This window comes from Salmo salar, chromosome 16 (genome assembly GCF_965601325.2).
Source record: "Salmo salar chromosome 16, fSalSal1, whole genome shotgun sequence".
NCBI classification, from domain to species: domain Eukaryota; kingdom Metazoa; phylum Chordata; class Actinopteri; order Salmoniformes; family Salmonidae; genus Salmo; species Salmo salar.
This window is the reverse complement of record NC_138306.1, coordinates 96,513,162-96,534,148: the sequence shown is the minus strand read 5'-3', so window position 1 is coordinate 96,534,148 and position 20,987 is coordinate 96,513,162. Positions and strand designations below refer to the sequence as shown.

Sequence of the window (20,987 nt, the reverse complement as noted above, 5' to 3'; positions counted from 1 at the left end):
CTCCCTATGGACCCCTATGGGCCTCCCTATGGGCCTCCCTATGGACCCCTATGGGCCTCCCTATGGGCCTCCCAATGGGCTTCCCTATGGGCCCCTATGGGCCTCCCTATGGGCCTCCCTATGGGCCTCCCTATGGACCCCTATGGGCCCCCCTATGGGTCTCCCTATGGGCCTCCCTATGGGCCTCCCTATGGGCCCCTATGGACCTCCCTATGGGCCTCCCTATGGGCCCCTATGGACCTCCCTATGGGCCTCCCTATGGACCTCCCTATGGACCTCCCTATGGGCCTCCCTATGGGCCTCCCTATGGACCTCCCTATGCGCCTCCCTATGGACCTCCCTATGGACCCTTATGGGCCTCCCTATGGACCCCTATGGGCCTCCCTATGGGCCTCCCTATGGGCCTCCCTATGGGCCCCTATTGGCCTCCCTATGGACCCCTATGGGCCTCCCTATGGACCCCTATGGACCTCCCTATGGGCCCCCCTATGGGTCTCCCTATGGGCCTCCCTATGGACCTCCTTATGGGCCTCCCTATGGGCCTCCCTATGGGCCCCTATTGGCCTCCCTATGGGCCTCCCTATGGACCCCTATGGGCCTCCCTATGCGCCTCCCTATGGACCTCCCTATGCGCCTCCCTATGGGCCTCCCTATGGACCTCCCTATGGACCTCCCTATGGGCCTCCCTATGGGCCTCCCTATGGACCTCCCTATGGACCTCCCTATGGGCCTCCCTATGGACCCCTATGGACCTCCCTATGGGCCCCCCTATGGGTCTCCCTATGGCCCTCCCTATGGGCCTCCCTATGGGCCTCCCTATGGGCCCCCCTATGGACCTCCCTATGGGCCTCCCTATGGACCTCCCTATGGACCTCCCTATGGGCCTCCCTATGGACCCCCCTATGGGCCTCCCTATGGGCCTCCCTATGGGCCTCCCTATGGACCTCCCTATGGGCCTCCCTATGGGCCTCCCTATGCGCCTCACTATGCGCCTCCCTATGGGCCTCCCTATGCGCCTCCCTATGGGCCTCCCTATGCGCCTCCCTATGGGCCTCCCTATGGACCTCCCTATGGACCTCCCTATGGGCCTCCCTGCGCCCCCCTATGGGCCTCCCTATGGGCCTCCCTATGGCCCCTATGGGCCTCCCTATGGACCTCCCTATGGACCCCTATGGGCCTCCCTAAGGACCCCTATGGGCCTCCCTATGGGCCTCCCTATGCGCCTCCCTATGGGCCTCCCTATTGACCTCCCTATGGGCCTCCCTATGGGCCTCCCTGCGCCCCCCTATGGGCCTCCCTATGGGCCTCCCTATGGCCCCTATGGGCCTCCCTATGGACCTCCCTATGGACCCCTATGGGCCTCCCTAAGGACCCCTATGGGCCTCCCTATGGGCCTCCCTATGGGCCTCCATATGGTTCTCCCTATGGGCCTCCCTATGGGCCTCCCTATGCGCCTCCCTATGGGCCTCCCTATGGGCCTCCCTATGGGCCTCCCTATGGACCTCCCTATGGGCCTCCCTATGCGCCTCCCTATGGGCCTCCCTATGGGCCTCCCTATGCGCCTCACTATGCGCCTCCCTATGCGCCTCCCTATGGGCCTCCCTATGGACCCCTATGGGCCTCCCTATGGGCCTCCCTATGGACCTCCCTATGGGCCTCCCTATGGGCCTCCCTGCGCCCCCCTATGGGCCTCCCTATGGGCCTCCCTATGGCCCCTATGGGCCTCCCTATGGACCTCCCTATGGACCCCTATGGGCCTCCCTAAGGACCCCTATGGGCCTCCCTATGGGCCTCCCTATGGGCCTCCCTATGGTTCTCCCTATGGGCCTCCCTATGGGCCTCCCTATGGGCCTCCCTATGCGCCTCCCTATGGGCCTCCCTATGGGCCTCCCTATGGGCCTCCCTATAGGCCTCCCTATGGGCCTCCCTGCGCCCCCCTATGGGCCTCCCTATGGGCCTCCCTGCGCCCCCCTATGGGCCTCCCTATGGGCCTCCCTATGGGCCCCTATGGGCCTCCCTATGGACCCCTATGGGCCTCCCTAAGGACCTCTATGGGCCTCCCTATGGGCCTCCCTATGGGCCTCCCTATGGACCTCCCTATGTACCCCTATGCGCCTCCCTATGGGCCTCCCTATGGGCCTCCCCATGGGCCTCCCTGCGCCCCCCTATGGGCCTCCCTATGGGCCTCCCTATGGGCCCCTATGGGCCTCCCTATTGACCCCTATGGGCCTCCCTAAGGACCCCTATGGGCCTCCCTATGGGCCTCCCTATGGACCTCCCTATGGACCCCTATGGCCCTCCCTAAGGACCCCTATGGGCCTCCCTATGGGCCTCCCTATGTACCCCTATGGGCCTCCCTATGTACCCCTATGGGCCTCCCTATGTACCCTGTCATGTGGGACGCAGCCTGTGGCTTTGTGTCCTGACAAACTGACAATGAACATTCAGCATCATCGGCTCAGATGCAGAACCCCTCCCTCCTCCCCTCCCCCCCCTCCCTATTTTAATTAATTTACTTAACTTTCCTCCATTCCTCACGTCCTCTTTCCTCGTCTCCTTCAACTAAAACCCACTGGAGAAGAAGACCTGAAGGGAGCGACCGTAGACCGTAGACATAAAAAAACTATTGTAATCAGATTACAGATACTTTAGAAAAACGACGTGATTACTGAGAGAGGATTACTTTTAAACTCTTTGACGCTTCTCTGTTTTCTCATCGACGTTCAAATCAACATTGACAAAAAAAGGATGCAAGTTTAAGTTTGTTCCACCTGAGCGAGTCTGACCACCAATCAGAGACCACTAATGATGACACACCAAACGATGACCACCAATCAGAGACCACTATGGTGACACACCAAACGATGACCACCAATCAGAGACCACTAATGATGACACACCAAACGATGACCACCAATCAGAGACCACTATGGTGACACACCAAACGATGACCACCAATCAGAGACCACTATAGTGACACACACAAATGATGACCACCAATCAGAGACCACTATGATGACAATCCAAATTATGACCACCAATCAGAGACCACTATGATGACACACCAAATACTGACCACCAATCAGAGACCACTATGGTGACACACCAAATGATGACCACCAATCAGAGACCACTATGATCGCACATCAAATGAGGACCACCAATCAGAGACCACTATGGTGACACACCAAACGATGACCACCAATCAGAGACCACTAATGATCACACACCAAACGATGACCACCAATCAGAGACCACTATAGTGACACATACAAACGATGACCACCAATCAGAGACCACTATGATGACACACCAAATACTGACCACCAATCAGAGACCACTATGGTGACACTCCAAATTATGACCACCAATCAGAGACCACTATGGTGACACACCAAATGATGACCACCAATCAGAGACCACTATGATCGCACATCAAATGAGGACCACCAATCAGAGACCACTATGATGACATACCAAATAATGTCTACCAATCAGAGACCACTATGGTGACACACCAAACGATGACCACCAATCAGAGACCACTATGGTGACACACCAAATGAGGACCACCAATCAGAGACCACTATGGTGACACACCAAATACTGACCACCAATCAGAGACCACTATGGTGACACACCAAATGAGGACCACCAATCAGAGACCACTATGGTGACACACCAAACGATGACCACCAATCAGAGACCACTAATGATCACACACCAAACGATGACCACCAATCAGAGACCACTATAGTGACACACCAAATACTGACCACCAATCGAGACCACTATGGTGACACTCCAAATTATGACCACCAATCAGAGACCACTATGGTGACACACCAAATGATGACCACCAATCAGAGACCACTATGATGACACACCAAATAATGTCTACCAATCAGAGACCACTATGGTGACACATACAAATGATGACCACCAATCAGAGACCACTATGGTGACACACCAAACGATGACCACCAATCAGAGACCACTATGGTGACACATACAAATGATGACCACCAATCAGAGACCACTATGGTGACACACCAAATAATGTCTACCAATCAGAGACCACTATGGTGACACACCAAACGATGACCACCAATCAGAGACCACTATGGTGTTTGATGGATCGCGGGGGGAAAAGCAGTAGGTTTTTATAGGCTGCAGTCCAAGTCTTCCAGTGCTGCTGTCGGCATTCAAAGATGATCCAACTAGAATAAACGCTTGGCGGTAAAAGACGACATCAGGGGCTTACTCTACGGACACCACTAATTACTGATATCTACATTTTACATTTTAGTCATTTATCAGACACTCTTATCCAGAGCAACTTACAGTAGTGAATGCATACATTTCATAAATTCCCACCGTGGGAATCGAACCCACAACCCTGGCGTTGCAAACACCATGCTGGCGTTGCAAACACCATGCTCTACCAACTGAGCCACAGGGAAATGGCTCTACATAGAGCATTGGTGCGAATCACACCGCTGCTGCTCTCTCATTTAGCGATTTGCGCTTTTACGGATTGTTGTTGTTGTCGTTGATGGCTGATCACTAATCTAAACATGTGTTTGAACCCAATTAAATGGTGGAATTCAAGAAGTTGAAGCTGCCTATCAAATCATTGTTATTTAATCCAGTGGACAGCGAGCGAAAACATGCTCTCTTGTAACAGCTACATAGTGTGGATCCCAGCCAATAGAATAACAGCTGCATGGTGTGGATCCCAGCCTATAGAATAACCGCTGCATAGTGTGGATCCCAGCCTATAGAATAACAGCTGCATAGTGTGGATCCCAGCCTATAGAATAACAGCTGCATAGTGTGGATCCCAGCCTATAGAATAACAGCTGCATAGTGTGGATCCCAGCCTATAGAATAACAGCTGCATGGATCCCAGCCTATAGAATAACAGTGTGGATCCCAGCCTATAGAATAACAGCTGCATAGTGTGGATCCCAGCCTATAGAATAACAGCTGCATGGATCCCAGCCTATAGAATAACAGCTGCATAGTGTGGATCCCAGCCTATAGAATAACAGCTGCATAGTGTGGATCCCAGCCTATAGAATAACAGCTGCATGGTGTGGATCCCAGCCTATAGAATAACAGCTGCATAGTGTGGATCCCAGCCTATAGAATAACAGCTGCATGGTGTGGATCCCAGCCTATAGAATAACGGCTGCATGGTGTGGATCCCAGCCTATAGAATAACAGCTGCATAGTGTGGATCCCAGCCTATAGAATAACAGCTGCATGGTGTGGATCCCAGCCTATAGAATAACAGCTGCATAGTGTGGATCCCAGCCTATAGAATAACAGCTGCATGGTGTGGATCCCAGCCTATAGAATAACAGCTGCATGGTGTGGATCCCAGCCTATAGAATAACAGCTGCATAGTGTGGATCCCAGCCTATAGAATAACAGCTGCATAGTGTGGATCCCAGCCTATAGATGTAACGGCTGTCTTCATAAATGGACCAAGGCGCAGCAGGTATGTGAATACTCATATTTAATTACAAATAAGGAGTAAAGCATCCACTTGACAATACAATAAAGGTGACAACAGCTACAGTTCTGCAGGCTAGAAACGCAGTGCAAAAACAACCACGCACAACCCCAAAGAAAAACACACACACCTATATAGGACTTCCAATCAAAGGCAACTCAACACACCTGCCTTCAATTGGAAGTCCCAATCAACAATACAAACATTCCCCATACACAAAACTGCCACGTCCTGACCTCAAAACTAAAACAATAGCTCCATCTGCTGGTCAGGACGTGACAATAGAATAACAGTGTGGATCCCAGCCTATAGAATAACAGCTGCATAGTGTGGATCCCAGCCTATAGAATAACAGCTGCATGGATCCCAGCCTATAGAATAACAGCTGTATAGTGTGGATCCCAGCCTATAGAATAACAGCTGCATAGGGTGGATCCCAGCCTATAGAATAACAGCTGCATAGTGTGGATCCCAGCCTATAGAATAACAGTGTGGATCCCAGCCTATAGAGTAACAGCTGCATAGTGTGGATCCCAGCCTATAGAATAACAGCTGCATGGTGTGGATCCCAGCCTATAGAATAACAGTGTGGATCCCAGCCTATAGAATAACAGTGTGGATCCCAGCCTATAGAATAACAGCTGCATAGTGTGGATCCCAGCCAATAGAATAACAGCTGCATAGTGTGGATCCCAGCCTATAGAATAACAGCTGCATAGTGTGGATCCCAGCCTATAGAATAACAGCTGCATGGTGTGGATCCCAGCCTATAGAATAACAGCTGCATGGTGTGGATCCCAGCCTATAGAATAACAGTGTGGATCCCAGCCTATAGAATAACAGCTGCATGGTGTGGATCCCAGCCTATAGAATAACAGCTGCATAGTGTGGATCCCAGCCTATAGAATAACAGCTGCATAGTGTGGATCCCAGCCTATAGAATAACAGCTGCATAGTGTGGATCCCAGCCTATAGAATAACAGCTGCATAGTGTGGATCCCAGCCTATAGAATAACAGCTGCATAGTGTGGATCCCAGCCTATAGATGTAACGGCTGTCTTCATAAATGGACCAAGGCGCAGCAGGTATGTGAATACTCATATTTAATTACAAATAAGGAGTAAAGCATCCACTTGACAATACAATAAAGGTGACAACAGCTACAGTTCTGCAGGCTAGAAACGCAGTGCAAAAACAACCACGCACAACCCCAAAGAAAAACACACACACCTATATAGGACTTCCAATCAAAGGCAACTCAACACACCTGCCTTCAATTGGAAGTCCCAATCAACAATACAAACATTCCCCATACACAAAACTGCCACGTCCTGACCTCAAAACTAAAACAATAGCTCCATCTGCTGGTCAGGACGTGACAATAGAATAACAGTGTGGATCCCAGCCTATAGAATAACAGCTGCATAGTGTGGATCCCAGCCTATAGAATAACAGCTGCATAGGGTGGATCCCAGCCTATAGAATAACAGCTGCATAGTGTGGATCCCAGCCTATAGAATAACAGCTGCATAGTGTGGATCCCAGCCTATAGAATAACAGTGTGGATCCCAGCCTATAGAGTAACAGCTGGATGGTGTGGATCCCAGCCTATAGAATAACAGCTGCATAGTGTGGATCCCAGCCAATAGAATAACAGCTGCATAGTGTGGATCCCAGCCTATAGAATGACAGCTGCATAGTGTGGATCCCAGCCTATAGAATAACAGCTGCATGGTGTGGATCCCAGCCTATAGAATAACAGCTGCATAGTGTGGATCCCAGCCTATAGAATAACAGCTGCATAGTGTGGATCCCAGCCTATAGAATAACAGCTGCATGGTGTGGATCCCAGCCTATAGAATAACAGTGTGGATCCCAGCCTATAGAATAACAGCTGGATAGTGTGGATCCCAGCCTATAGAATAACAGCTGCATAGTGTGGATCCCAGCCTATAGAATAACAGTGTGGATCCCAGCCAATAGAATAAAAGCTATATTGTGTGGATCCCAGCCTATAGAATAACAGCTGCATAGTGTGGATCCCAGCCTATAGAATAACAGCTGCATAGTGTGGATCCCAGCCTATAGAATAACAGCTGCATGGTGTGGATCCCAGCCTATAGAATAACAGCTGCATGGTGTGGATCCCAGCCTATAGAATAACAGCTGCATGGTGTGGATCCCAGCCTATAGAATAACAGCTGCATGGTGTGGATCCCAGCCTATAGAATAACAGTGTGGATCCCAGCCAATAGAATAAAAGCTATATTGTGTGGATCCCAGCCTATAGAATAACAGCTGCATAGTGTGGATCCCAGCCTATAGAATAACAGCTGCATAGTGTGGATCCCAGCCTATAGAATAACAGCTGCATGGTGTGGATCCCAGCCTATAGAATAACAGCTGCATGGTGTGGATCCCAGCCTATAGAATAACAGTGTGGATCCCAGCCTATAGAATAACAGCTGCATAGTGTGGATCCCAGCCTATAGAATAACAGCTGCATAGTGTGGATCCCAGCCTATAGAATAACAGCTGCATAGTGTGGATCCCAGCCTATAGAATAACAGCTGCATGGTGTGGATCCCAGCCTATAGAATAACAGCTGCATAGTGTGGATCCCAGCCTATAGAATAACAGCTACATAGTGTGGATCCCAGCCTATAGAATAACAGCTGCATGGTGTGGATCCCAGCCTATAGAATAACAGCTGCATAGTGTGGATCCCAGCCTATAGAATAACAGTGTGGATCCCAGCCTATAGAATAACAGTGTGGATCCCAGCCTATAGAATAACAGCTGCATAGTGTGGATCCCAGCCAATAGAATAACAGCTGCATAGTGTGGATCCCAGCCTATAGAATAACAGCTGCATGGTGTGGATCCCAGCCTATAGAATAACAGCTGCATAGTGTGGATCCCAGCCTATAGAATAACAGCTGCATAGTGTGGATCCCAGCCTATAGAATAACCGCTGCATAGTGTGGATCCCAGCCTATAGAATAACATCTGCATGGTGTGGATCCCAGCCTATAGAATAACAGCTGCATAGTGTGGATCCCAGCCTATAGAATAACAGCTGTATAGTGTGGATCCCAGCCTATAGAATAACAGCTGCATAGTGTGGATCCCAGCCTATAGAATAACAGCTGCATAGTGTGGATCCCAGCCTATAGAATAACAGCTGCATGGTGTGGATCCCAGCCTATAGAATAACAGCTGCATAGTGTGGATCCCAGCCTATAGAATAACAGCTGCATGGTGTGGATCCCAGCCTATAGAATAACAGTGTGGATCCCAGCCTATAGAATAACAGCTGCATAGTGTGGATCCCAGCCTATAGAATAACAGCTGCATAGTGTGGATCCCAGCCTATACAATAACAGCTGCATAGTGTGGATCCCAGCCTATAGAATAACAGCTGCATAGTGTGGATCCCAGCCTATAGAATAACAGCTGCATGGTGTGGATCCCAGCCTATAGAATAACAGCTGCATGGTGTGGATCCCAGCCTATAGAATAACAGCTGCATGGTGTGGATCCCAGCCTATAGAATAACAGCTGCATAGTGTGGATCCCAGCCTATAGAATAACAGCTGCATAGTGTGGATCCCAGCCTATAGAATAACAGCTGCATAGTGTGGATCCCAGCCTATAGAATAACAGCTGCATGGTGTGGATCCCAGCCTATAGAATAACAGCTGCATGGTGTGGATCCCAGCCTATAGAATAACAGCTGCATAGTGTGGATCCCAGCCTATAGAATAACAGCTGCATAGTGTGGATCCCAGCCTATAGAATAACAGCTGCATAGTGTGGATCCCAGCCTATAGAATAACAGTGTGGATCCCAGCCTATAGAATAACAGCTGCATAGTGTGGATCCCAGCCTATAGAATAACAGCTGCATGGTGTGGATCCCAGCCTATAGAATAACAGTGTGGATCCCAGCCTATAGAATAACAGCTGCATAGTGTGGATCCCAGCCTATAGAATAACAGCTGCATGGTGTGGATCCCAGCCTATAGAATAACAGCTGCATGGTGTGGATCCCAGCCTATAGAATAACAGTGTGGATCCCAGCCTATAGAATAACAGCTGCATGGTGTGGATCCCAGCCTATAGAATAACAGTGTGGATCCCAGCCTATAGAATAACAGCTGCATGGTGTGGATCCCAGCCTATAGAATAACAGTGTGGATCCCAGCCTATAGAATAACAGTGTGGATCCCAGCCTATAGAATAACAGCTGCATGGTGTGGATCCCAGCCTATAGAATAACAGTGTGGATCCCAGCCTATAGAATAACAGCTGCATAGTGTGGATCCCAGCCTATAGAATAACAGCTGCATGGTGTGGATCCCAGCCTATAGAATAACAGCTGCATGGTGTGGATCCCAGCCTATAGAATAACAGTGTGGATCCCAGCCTATAGAATAACAGCTGCATAGTGTGGATCCCAGCCTATAGAATAACAGCTGCATGGTGTGGATCCCAGCCTATAGAATAACAGCTGCATGGTGTGGATCCCAGCCTATAGAATAACAGTGTGGATCCCAGCCTATAGAATAACAGCTGCATGGTGTGGATCCCAGCCTATAGAATAACAGCTGCATAGTGTGGATCCCAGCCTATAGAATAACAGCTGCATGGTGTGGATCCCATTCTATAGAATAACAGCTGCCTAGTGTGGATCCCAGCCTATAGAATAACAGTGTGGATCCCAGCCTATAGAATAACAGCTGCATAGTGTGGATCCCAGCCTATAGAGTAACAGCTGGATGGTGTGGATCCCAGCCTATAGAATAACAGCTGCATAGTGTGGATCCCAGCCAATAGAATAACAGCTGCATAGTGTGGATCCCAGCCTATAGAATGACAGCTGCATAGTGTGGATCCCAGCCTATAGAATAACAGCTGCATGGTGTGGATCCCAGCCTATAGAATAACAGCTGCATAGTGTGGATCCCAGCCTATAGAATAACAGCTGCATGGTGTGGATCCCAGCCTATAGAATAACAGCTTCATGGTGTGGATCCCAGCCTATAGAATAACAGCTGCATAGTGTGGATCCCAGCCTATAGAATAACAGCTGCATGGTGTGGATCCCAGCCTATAGAATAACAGCTGCATAGTGTGGATCCCAGCCTATAGAATAACAGCTGCATAGTGTGGATCCCAGCCTATAGAATAACAGCTGCATAGTGTGGATCCCAGCCTACAGAATAACAGTGTGGAAGCCGACCCTCGGGTTGTGGTGAGCCGACCCTCAGGTTGTGGTTGTGGTGAGCCGACCCTCGGGTTGTGCTTGCGATGACTTCAGGGTGGGATCGTCCTCATTCCTTTTTCACCCAACACATCCCTGACTCATTCACTGTGCATTTCCTCCGAAATACTCCAGGCAGAGTATGAATGTACCGGGAAGCGTGAAGGTTTTGACACGTTAAACCCTTTCCGGTCCTGGAATAAACACCCTTTCAATGGCAAGTCTCCATTTAGAATAAATTGTTTTTCCGTGACAAGGTTTAATCTGGATTTGGGAATCCGGGCCTCTGAGTAAATATTCTTCGAACATCAAACGTATATTAAATGTATTAGTACCTGTATATTTCAACACATTAACAGAAGGATTGGTTACTGGACATGTTGGACGAGGTAGTAAAACCAGTCCCGCAGGCTGTCAGTCACAGAACAGTGACAGGGTAAACACGAATACAATGTTACACGGTACTGTAGTCTAGCTAGTCTGACTCCACAGGTCTCCCCCCTGTAGTCTAGCTAGTCTGACTCCACAGGTCTCCCCCCTGTAGTCTAGCTAGTCTGACTCCACAGGTCTCCCCCTGTAGTCTAGCTAGTCTGTCTCCCCCCTGTAGTCTAGCTAGTCTGTCTCCTCCATGTAGTCTGACTCCACAGGTTTCCCCCCTGTAGTCTAGCTAGTCTGTCTCCACAGGTCTCCTCCCTGTAGTCTAGCTAGTCTGACTCCTCCCTGTAGTCTAGCTAGTCTGACTCCACAGGTTTCCCCCTGTAGTCTGACTCCACAGGTCTCCTCCCTGTAGTCTAGCTAGTCTGACTCCACAGGTCTCCCCCCTGTAGTCTAGCTAGTCTGTCTCCACAGGTCTCCTCCCTGTAGTCTAGCTAGTCTGACTCCACAGGTCTCCTCCCTGTAGTCTAGCTAGTCTGACTCCACAGGTCTCCTCCCTGTAGTCTAGCTAGTCTGACTCCAAAGGTTTCCCCCCTGTAGTCTAGCTAGTCTGACTCCACAGGTCTCCTCCCTGTAGTCTGACTCCACAGGTTTCCCCCCTGTAGTCTAGCTAGTCTGACTCCACAGGTCTCCTCCCTGTAGTCTAGCTAGTCTGACTCCACAGGTCTCCTCCCTGTAGTCTAGCTAGTCTGACTCCACAGGTCTCCCCCTGTAGTCTAGCTAGTCTGACTCCACAGGTCTCCTCCCTGTAGTCTAGCTAGTCTGACTCCTCCCTGTAGTCTAGCTAGTCTGACTCCACAGGTCTCCTCCCTGTAGTCTGACTCCACAGGTCTCCTCCCTGTAGTCTAGCTAGTCTGTCTCCACAGGTCTCCTCCCTGTAGTCTAGCTAGTCTGACTCCACAGGTCTCCTCCCTGTAGTCTGACTCCACAGGTCTCCCCCCTGTAGTCTAGCTAGTCTGACTCCACAGGTCTCCCCCCTGTAGTCTAGCTAGTCTGACTCCACAGGTTTCCCCCCTGTAGTCTGACTCCACAGGTCTCCTCCCTGTAGTCTGACTCCACAGGTCTCCTCCCTGTAGTCTAGCTAGTCTGACTCCACAGGTCTCCCCCCTGTAGTCTAGCTAGTCTGACTCCACAGGTTTCCCCCTGTAGTCTGACTCCACAGGTCTCCTCCCTGTAGTCTGACTCCACAGGTCTCCTCCCTGTAGTCTAGCTAGTCTGACTCCTCCCTGTAGTCTAGCTAGTCTGACTCCACAGGTCTCCCCCTGTAGTCTAGCTAGTCTGACTCCCCCCTGTAGTCTAGCTAGTCTGACTCCACAGGTCTCCTCCCTGTAGTCTAGCTAGTCTGACTCCACAGGTCTCCTCCCTGTAGTCTGACTCCACAGGTCTCCTCCCTGTAGTCTAGCTAGTCTGACTTCACAGGTCTCCCCCCTGTAGTCTGACTCCACAGGTCTCCTCCCTGTAGTCTAGCTAGTCTGACTCCACAGGTCTCCTCCCTGTAGTCTGACTCCACAGGTCTCCTCCCTGTAGTCTAGCTAGTCTGACTCCACATTAAAACATATCTCCATGCTGTCTGTCTCCACATTAAAACATATCTCCATGCTGTCTGTCTCCACAGGTCTCCTCCCTGTAGTCTAGCTAGTCTGACTCCTCCCTGTAGTCTAGCTAGTCTGACTCCACAGGTTTCCCCCTGTAGTCTAGCTAGTCTGACTCCACAGGTCTCCTCCCTGTAGTCTAGCTAGTCTGACTCCACAGGTCTCCCCCTGTAGTCTAGCTAGTCTGTCTCCTCCCTGTAGTCTAGCTAGTCTGACTCCACAGGTCTCCTCCCTGTAGTCTGACTCCACAGGTCTCCTCCCTGTAGTCTAGCTAGTCTGTCTCCACAGGTCTCCTCCCTGTAGTCTAGCTAGTCTGTCTCCACAGGTCTACTCCCTGTAGTCTAGCTAGTCTGACTCCACAGGTCTCCTCCCTGTAGTCTGGCTAGTCTGACTCCTCCCTGTAGTCTAGCTAGTCTGTCTACTCCCTGTAGTCTAGCTAGTCTGACTCCACAGGTCTCCCCCCTGTAGTCTAGCTAGTCTGACTCCCCCTGTAGTCTAGCTAGTCTGACTCCACAGGTTTCCCCCTGTAGTCTGACTCCACAGGTCTCCTCCCTGTAGTCTGACTCCACAGGTCTCCTCCCTGTAGTCTAGCTAGTCTGACTCCACAGGTCTCCTCCCTGTAGTCTAGCTAGTCTGACTCCACAGGTCTCCCCCCTGTAGTCTAGCTAGTCTGTCTCCACAGGTCTCCTCCCTGTAGTCTAGCTAGTCTGTCTCCCCCTGTAGTCTAGCTAGTCTGTCTCCACAGGTCTCCTCCCTGTAGTCTAGCTAGTCTGTCTCCCCCTGTAGTCTAGCTAGTCTGTCTCCACAGGTCTCCTCCCTGTAGTCTAGCTAGTCTGTCTCCTCCCTGTAGTCTAGCTAGTCTGACTCCACATTAAAACATATCTCCATGCTGTCTGTCTCCACATTAAAACATATCTCCATGCTGTCTGTCTCCACAGGTCTCCTCGCTGCAGCTCCAGGTGTATATCTTCCTCTCTGAGCCACTATGAATGTTGTGAACAGCAGCCAGTGGTTCCTGAGCCAGCCGTCTCCCAGCCCAGCGGGACCCAGTAAAGGACTGGGCTGTACTGATACTTGGCAGGCAGAGACGGGCCGTATTGCCCAGATGATAATCACCATATTCATCTTCCTGGTGAGTCTCTAGTCTAGAGAATCATTCTAGTTCAGTCCGCTTCAATCCAGGTACTGCTGTCCAGGTTTTCGTTCCAGCACACTTGATTCAAAAATCGGCTTTAATCATGACCGTGCCATGGTGAATTAGTGGGGGTTAGTGCTGGGCTGGAACAAGACCATGCCATGGTGAATCAGTGGGGGTTAGTGCTGGGCTGGAACAAGACCATGCCATGGTGAATCAGTGGGGGTTAGTGCTGGGCTGGAACAAGACCATGCCATGGTGAATCAGTGGGGGTTAGTGCTGGGCTGGAACAAGACCATGCCATGTTGAATCAGCTGGGTTAGTGCTGGGCTGGAACAAGACCATGCCATGTTGAATCAGCTGGGGGTTAGTGCTGGGCTGGAACAAGACCATTCCCACTTGGCATAGCTCCAGTTCTTGAGGTTCCTGCAGAGTCTTGCTGGTTTATGACATCACTTCCTCTTATCTGTCCCCAGGTGGGCGTGTCCTTGAACAGCCTAGTGGTGTATGCGTTGGCCTGGCGTGGGCGTGGCCGCCTGACGAGGCGTGGCAGCTTGGGCGTAGGGGAGACGCGCGGCGCCAGCAGCTTCCGCGTCTACGTGGTGAACCTGGCGTTGGCTGACCTGGTTCTCCTCCTCCGCACCCCGCTGATGCTGGCGTACCTGGCCCACGGCTGTAGCTGGCCCATGGGGAAAGTAGCATGCCGCCTGGTGGTATTCCTGAGAGGCCTGGGGCTATACGCCGCAGCCTTCCTGCTGTGTGCCGTGGCTGTGGAGAGATGCCTGTGTCTCCTCAGACCGGTCTGGTCCAGTCTGAAGCGTCCTCGTTGGGCCGTTCCCCTGGTGTGCGGTCTCCTCTGGGGGCTTGCTGCTACCCTGGCTGCTCCTTACCTCCACACTGCAGACCTGCTGGAGATCAACGGTACTACCCAGTGTCTGGAAAGCATGGGGTACAGCACGGGGCTGTTTGTGACAGAGACGGTCGCCGGGTTCCTCCTGCCTTTGACGGTGTTCCTGGTGAGTAACGTAGCCGTGCTGTGGACCGCCGGGAAAGCAGGCGGCGCAGGACCGACCTCTCCGTCCACCTCTTCTTCCTCCTCCTTTTCGGCGACTGCGAGACAGATGGCCAGGCTGTACCGGGTCCTCTTCCTCACCATGCTCCTCTTCCTCTCCTGCTGGGTCCCTTACTTTACCTGCCGCTTCCTGCGGGCGCTGGCCGCAGGGCGAACTGACCGGGCGGGACTGTACCGGGCTTCGTTCACGGGGGCATATGTCTCTCTTTTCTTGGTGTACCTGAAGAGCTCCCTGAACCCTGTCCTCTACGTGTTCGCTGCACGAGGCCTGGGGCGTACTGTCCGCGCCTCGCTCCCTTCCACCATCGAGAGAGTCTTCAACGATGACTTTTCTGACTCCAGGAGTAGACGGACCCTAAGGAGAGAGGATTCACAGATCTAGTGCCCTAAAAAAAGCCCCGTTAGGGACCTTACATATGGGAGATTCACAGATCTACTGCTGGGACCTTGCAATTTTACTAGCAGACAGTAGAGATCCACTGTGACTGCTGGCCAACATGAACTCAGACGTTACAGCTTGCTTCAGCCCTGTCTGGACTACATTATTAGGACTATACTGCATTATCTTAGGCTGGGTTGCAGGCTTGCTTCAGCCCTATCTGGACTACATGGACTACATTATTAGGACTATATTGCATTATCTTAGGCTGGGTTGCAGGCTTGCTTCAGCCCTATCTGGACTACATTATTAGGACTATATTGCATTATCTTAGGCTGGGTTGCAGGCTTGCTTCAGCCCTATCTGGACTACATGGACTACATTATTAGGACTATATTGCATTATCTTAGGCTGGGTTGCAGGCTTGCTTCAGCCATATCTGGACTACATGGACTACATTATTAGGACTATATTGCATTATCTTAGGCTGGGTGGCAGGCTTACTTCAGCCCTATCTGGACTACATGGATTACATTATTAGGACTATACTGCATTATCTTAGGCTGGGTGGCAGGCTTACTTCAGCCCTATCTGGACTACATGGACTACATTATTAGGACTATATTGCATTATCTTAGGCTGGGTTGCAGGCTTGCTTCAGCCATATCTGGACTACATGGACTACATTATTAGGACTATATTGCATTATCTTAGGCTGGGTGACAGGCTTGCTTCAGCCCTATCTGGACTACATGGATTACATTATTAGGACTATATTGCATTATCTTAGGCTGGGTTGCAGGCTTGCTTCAGCCATATCTGGACTACATGGACTACATTATTAGGACTATATTGCATTATCTTAGGCTGGGTGGCAGGCTTACTTCAGCCCTATCTGGACTACATGGATTACATTATTAGGACTATACTGCATTATCTTAGGCTGGGTGGCAGGCTTGCTTCAGCCCTGTCTGGACTACAGTATTAGGACGTTATTGCATTATCTTAGGCTGGGTTGCAGGCTTACTACAGCCCTGTCTGGACTACATGGACTACATTATTAGGACTATATTGCATTATCTTAGGCTGGGTTTCAGGCTTGCTTCAGCCCTATCTGGACTACATTATTAGGACTATATTGCATTATCATAGGCTGGGTTGCAGGCTCGCTTCAGCCCTATCTGGACTACATTATTAGGACTATATTGCATTATCATAGGCTGGGTTGCAGGCTCGCTTCAGCCCATTGACGTCATCAGACCTGGACTTTCGGGGATTTAGCCCCGAGTCTTGGTGTAAAACAAGCTAGGCTACACTGCATTACACACTGCAAAGAACACTCCAAACATGAGGTCTGGCCTGCCTTTCCAGTGCTGCTGCCTAAAACAAACACTTCTGTGTACGGTGGCCCTTTAGGAGCACTAGCGGGGGGGGCCAATGCCCCTGTGACAACAATTTTGGACCCCCTTTGTGCCCCCCCCCCCTAAATGTGGAGTATGAAATCATTTTTACATAACTCATTTTTTGCTATCGTTCTTTTTTACATCCGTTATTAGACAGTGGCAACGATGATGATTATGAACATGGTATTTTACCTGCTAATGGCAGTGAAGAAAACGATATGACAACGATAACGTCTAATGTAACTGGCCCCTCTAACAGAACAACTGGCCCCTCTAACAGTACAACTGGCCCCTCTAACAGAACAACTGGCCCCTCTAACAGTACAACTGGCCCCTCTAACAGTACAACTGGCCCCTCTAACAGAACAACTGGCCCCTGTAACAGAACAACTGGCCCCTCAACTGGCCCCTCGAACAGAACAACTGGCCCCTCAACTGGCCCCTCTAACAGTACAACTGGCCCCTCAACTGGCCCCTCGAACAGAACAACTGGCCCCTCAACTGGCCCCTCTAACAGTACAACTGGCCCCCTCTAACAGTACAACTGGCCCCTCTAACAGTACAACTGGCCCCTCTAACAGAACAACTGGCCCCTGTAACAGAACAACTGGCCCCTCAACTGGCCCCTCGAACAGAACAACTGGCCCCTCAACTGGCCCCTCTAACAGTACAACTGGCCCCTCAACTGGCCCCTCTAACAGAACAACTGGCCCCTCTAACAGTACAACTGGCCCCTCAACTGGCCCCTCTATCAGTACAACTGGCCCCTCTAACAGAACAACTGGCCCCTCTAACAGTACAACTGGCCCCTCAACTGGCCCCTCTAACAGAACAACTGGCCCCTCAACTGGCCCCTCTAACAGTACAACTGGCCCCTCGAACAGAACAACTGGCCCCTCTAGAACCAAGCAAGGAGGGGGGGGGCAGAACCAAGCAAGGAGGGGGGGCAGAACCAAGCAAGGAGGGGGGCAGAACCAAGCAAGGAGGGGGGGCAGAACCAAGCAACGAGGGGGGGGCAGAACCAAGCAACGAGGGGGGGGCAGAACCAAGCAAGGAGGGGGGCAGAACCAAGCAGGGAGGGGGGGGTAGAACCAAGCAGGGAGGGGGGGGCAGAACCAAGCAAGGAGGGGGGGGGCAGAACCAAGCAGGGAGGGGGGGCAGAACCTAGCAGGGAGGGGGGGCAGAACCAAGCAGGGAGGGGGGGCAGAACCTAGCAGGGAGGGGGGGCAGAACCAAGCAGGGAGGGGGGGCAGAACCTAGCAGGGAGGGGGGGCAGAACCAAGCAGGGAGGGGGGGGGCAGAACCAAGCAGGGAGGGGGGGCAGAACCTAGCAGGGAGGGGGGCAGAACCAAGCAGGGAGGGGGGGCAGAACCTAGCAGGGAGGGGGGGCAGAACCTAGCAGGGAGGGGGGGCAGAACCACTCAGGGAGGGGGGGCAGAACCACTCAGGGAGGGGGGGCAGAACCAAGCAGGGAGGGGGGCAGAACCAAGCAGGGAGGGGGGGGCAGAACCAAGCAGGGAGGGGGGGCAGAACCTAGCAGGGAGGGGGGGCAGAACCTAGCAGGGAGGGGGGGCAGAACCTAGCAGGGAGGGGGGGGGCAGAACCAAGCAGGGAGGGGGGGGGCAGAACCTAGCAGGGAGGGGGGGCAGAACCTAGCAGGGAGGGGGGGGGCAGAACCAAGCAGGGAGGGGGGGGGGCAGAACCAAGCAGGGAGGGGGGGCAGAACCAAGCAGGGAGGGGGGGCAGAACCTAGCAGGGAGGGGGGGGCAGAACCTAGCAGGGAGGGGGGGGGCAGAACCAAGCAGGGAGGGGGGCAGAACCAAGCAGGGAGGGGGGGGCAGAACCAAGCAGGGAGGGGGGGCAGAACCTAGCAGGGAGGGGGGGCAGAACCTAGCAGGGAGGGGGGGGGCAGAACCTAGCAGGGAGGGGGGGCAGAACCAAGCAGGGAGGGGGGGCAGAACCTAGCAGGGAGGGGGGGGGCAGAACCTAGCAGGGAGGGGGGGCAGAACCAAGCAGGGAGGGGGGGCAGAACCAAGCAGGGAGGGGGGGCAGAACCAAGCAGGGAGGGGGGGCAGAACCAAGCAGGGAGGGGGGGCAGAACCAAGCAGGGAGGGGGGCAGAACCAAGCAGGGAGGGGGGGCAGAACCAAGCAGGGAGGGGGGGCAGAACCAAGCAGGATCTATGTGTAACAGGGTTGGTTATGTTTCCAATTGCCTCTAAAGAAATGTGTATTTAATGTTCAAGCATTCTTATTGGTTGGTTCAACTTTGATGACAATACGGCGTGTTGTGATTGGCCCCCACCCCCCCACCCCCCCGCTTGCAGATAGGGATGAGATCGGTTAACGTCAGGTCCTCCCCCAGTATGAAAATGTGACCCAAGTGGGTCGGTCACGTTCTGAATATATAATGTTTTATATATTTTACAACGTGTATAAGTTTGCTTTACTTTTCTGATTTCTGGGTGTGTAGGGGTGTATGGTACCTGTTAGGGATTGAGGGGGCTTTCTGGGATGTGTTTTGGCGTGTGATTGCTGTAGATAAGTGTGTTAGCTAGCATAAACCCACTGCTAACACAGTTGTCTTCATGCTACAGATTTTTACCATCGACAGCCATCCAATACCGTTAAGCCCTGCACAACTACTGTGCTGTTTCCCCATTTTAACAAACAGGTATTAAAATTATGGTCAACTGGGACCACTGGCTGATGTGATTTATTAGGACAAAAACACAACGCCTGGAGATTTACATCTGTTTACACCGGCGAGATCCTATTGGTGCGTTCTAGCGTCATCTGCATATTTCTGTTAGGGGAACGCCTCCTCTGTGAAGTGAGCATGTGCAATAAATCAATTCGCCTTTACACTTCTAAACGACGCGATTTAAATGTTCACTTTGTTCATAACATATTGTAGTTTTTTATTAAAACTGTATTGAAAATTTCGTTCAAAATCCATCTCTTTCCATGTTCTCGCCATGTTTTCCCCCCCAGTGGGCTTAAATATCAGCTCCATAAGGAAAACGGCCAAGGAGACGCTTCCCACTGAAATATATACGTCTCGTTGTTCTATCTGTGGTCCCAAAAACAGGACGAGGACAACTTTATCAAGGTGTTATATTAATTTAACACGTGATGTTATTCAGAGTTATTAACCTGACGGTAAACCAGATTCCAGTCATTTCCAATTCAACATGTCGACTCAGGAAGCTGCGCTGACAGACGATGTTAAAACGAACTAACGTGATGGACTCCCCGGTCTTAACCTAACAACCTGGTACATTTTACAATCAGCGGGGTTTTTCACAGTACACTTAAACGACATGTTTTTATTCGTTTCTTTATTAAGTCAAGTTAGGAACTAATTCTTATTTAAGAAATGACGGTCAAACCAGAACGACGCTGGGCCAAATTGTGCGCCCCCCCCCAATAAAAATATAGGACACCCAATCACGACCCGGATGTGATACAGCCTGGAAATCGAGCCAAGGACTGTAGTTGACGCCTCTTACACGGACGTCCGTGTTTTAGACCACTCGAATCCAATTCAACTGCTGAAGCTCTGTTCACCACCCGACAGATAGCTAGCTATCTGTGGATACATTACTGATAAAGATAGCTAGCTATCTGTTGATACATTACTGATAAAGATAGCTAGCTATCTGTTGATACATTACTGATAAAGATAGCTAGCTATCTGTTGATACATTACTGATAAAGATAGCTAGCTATCTGTTGATACATTACTGATAAAGATAGCTAGCTATCTGTTGATACATTACTGATAAAGATAGCTATCTCTCTGTTGAAAAAAAACAAAGCTGGATAGCTGAGTTAACATTAAATATACTATACATTACTGATAAAGATAGCTAGCTATCTGTTGATACATTACTGATAAAGATAGCTAGCTATCTGTTGATACATTACTGATAAAGATAGCTAGCTATCTGTTGAAAAAACAAAGCCGAGTTAACATTAAATAGACTATACATTACTGATAAAGATAGCTAGCTATCTGTTGATACATTACTGATAAAGATAGCTAGCTATCTGTTGAAAAAACAAAGCCGAGTTAACATTAAATAGACTATACATTACTGATAAAGATAGCTAGCTATCTGTTGAAAAAACAAAGCCGAGTTAACATTAAATAGACTATACATTACTGATAAAGATAGCTAGCT

The 20,987-nt window shown here is 50.8% G+C and overlaps 1 protein-coding gene across 1 annotated transcript; it reads left to right on the top strand.

Annotated features, from left to right (window-relative positions):
- Positions 1 to 13,752: 13,752 nt before the first annotated feature.
- LOC106575038 (C5a anaphylatoxin chemotactic receptor 1) lies at positions 13,753 to 17,786 on the top strand. Its single transcript, XM_082963222.1, has 2 exons — positions 13,753 to 13,945; positions 14,425 to 17,786. The coding sequence occupies exons 1-2, from the start codon at positions 13,799 to 13,801 to the stop codon at positions 15,400 to 15,402; spliced, it is 1,125 nt and encodes a 374-aa protein (XP_082819348.1). The 5' UTR covers positions 13,753 to 13,798; the 3' UTR covers positions 15,403 to 17,786.
- The last annotated feature ends 3,201 nt before the right edge of the window (positions 17,787 to 20,987 follow it).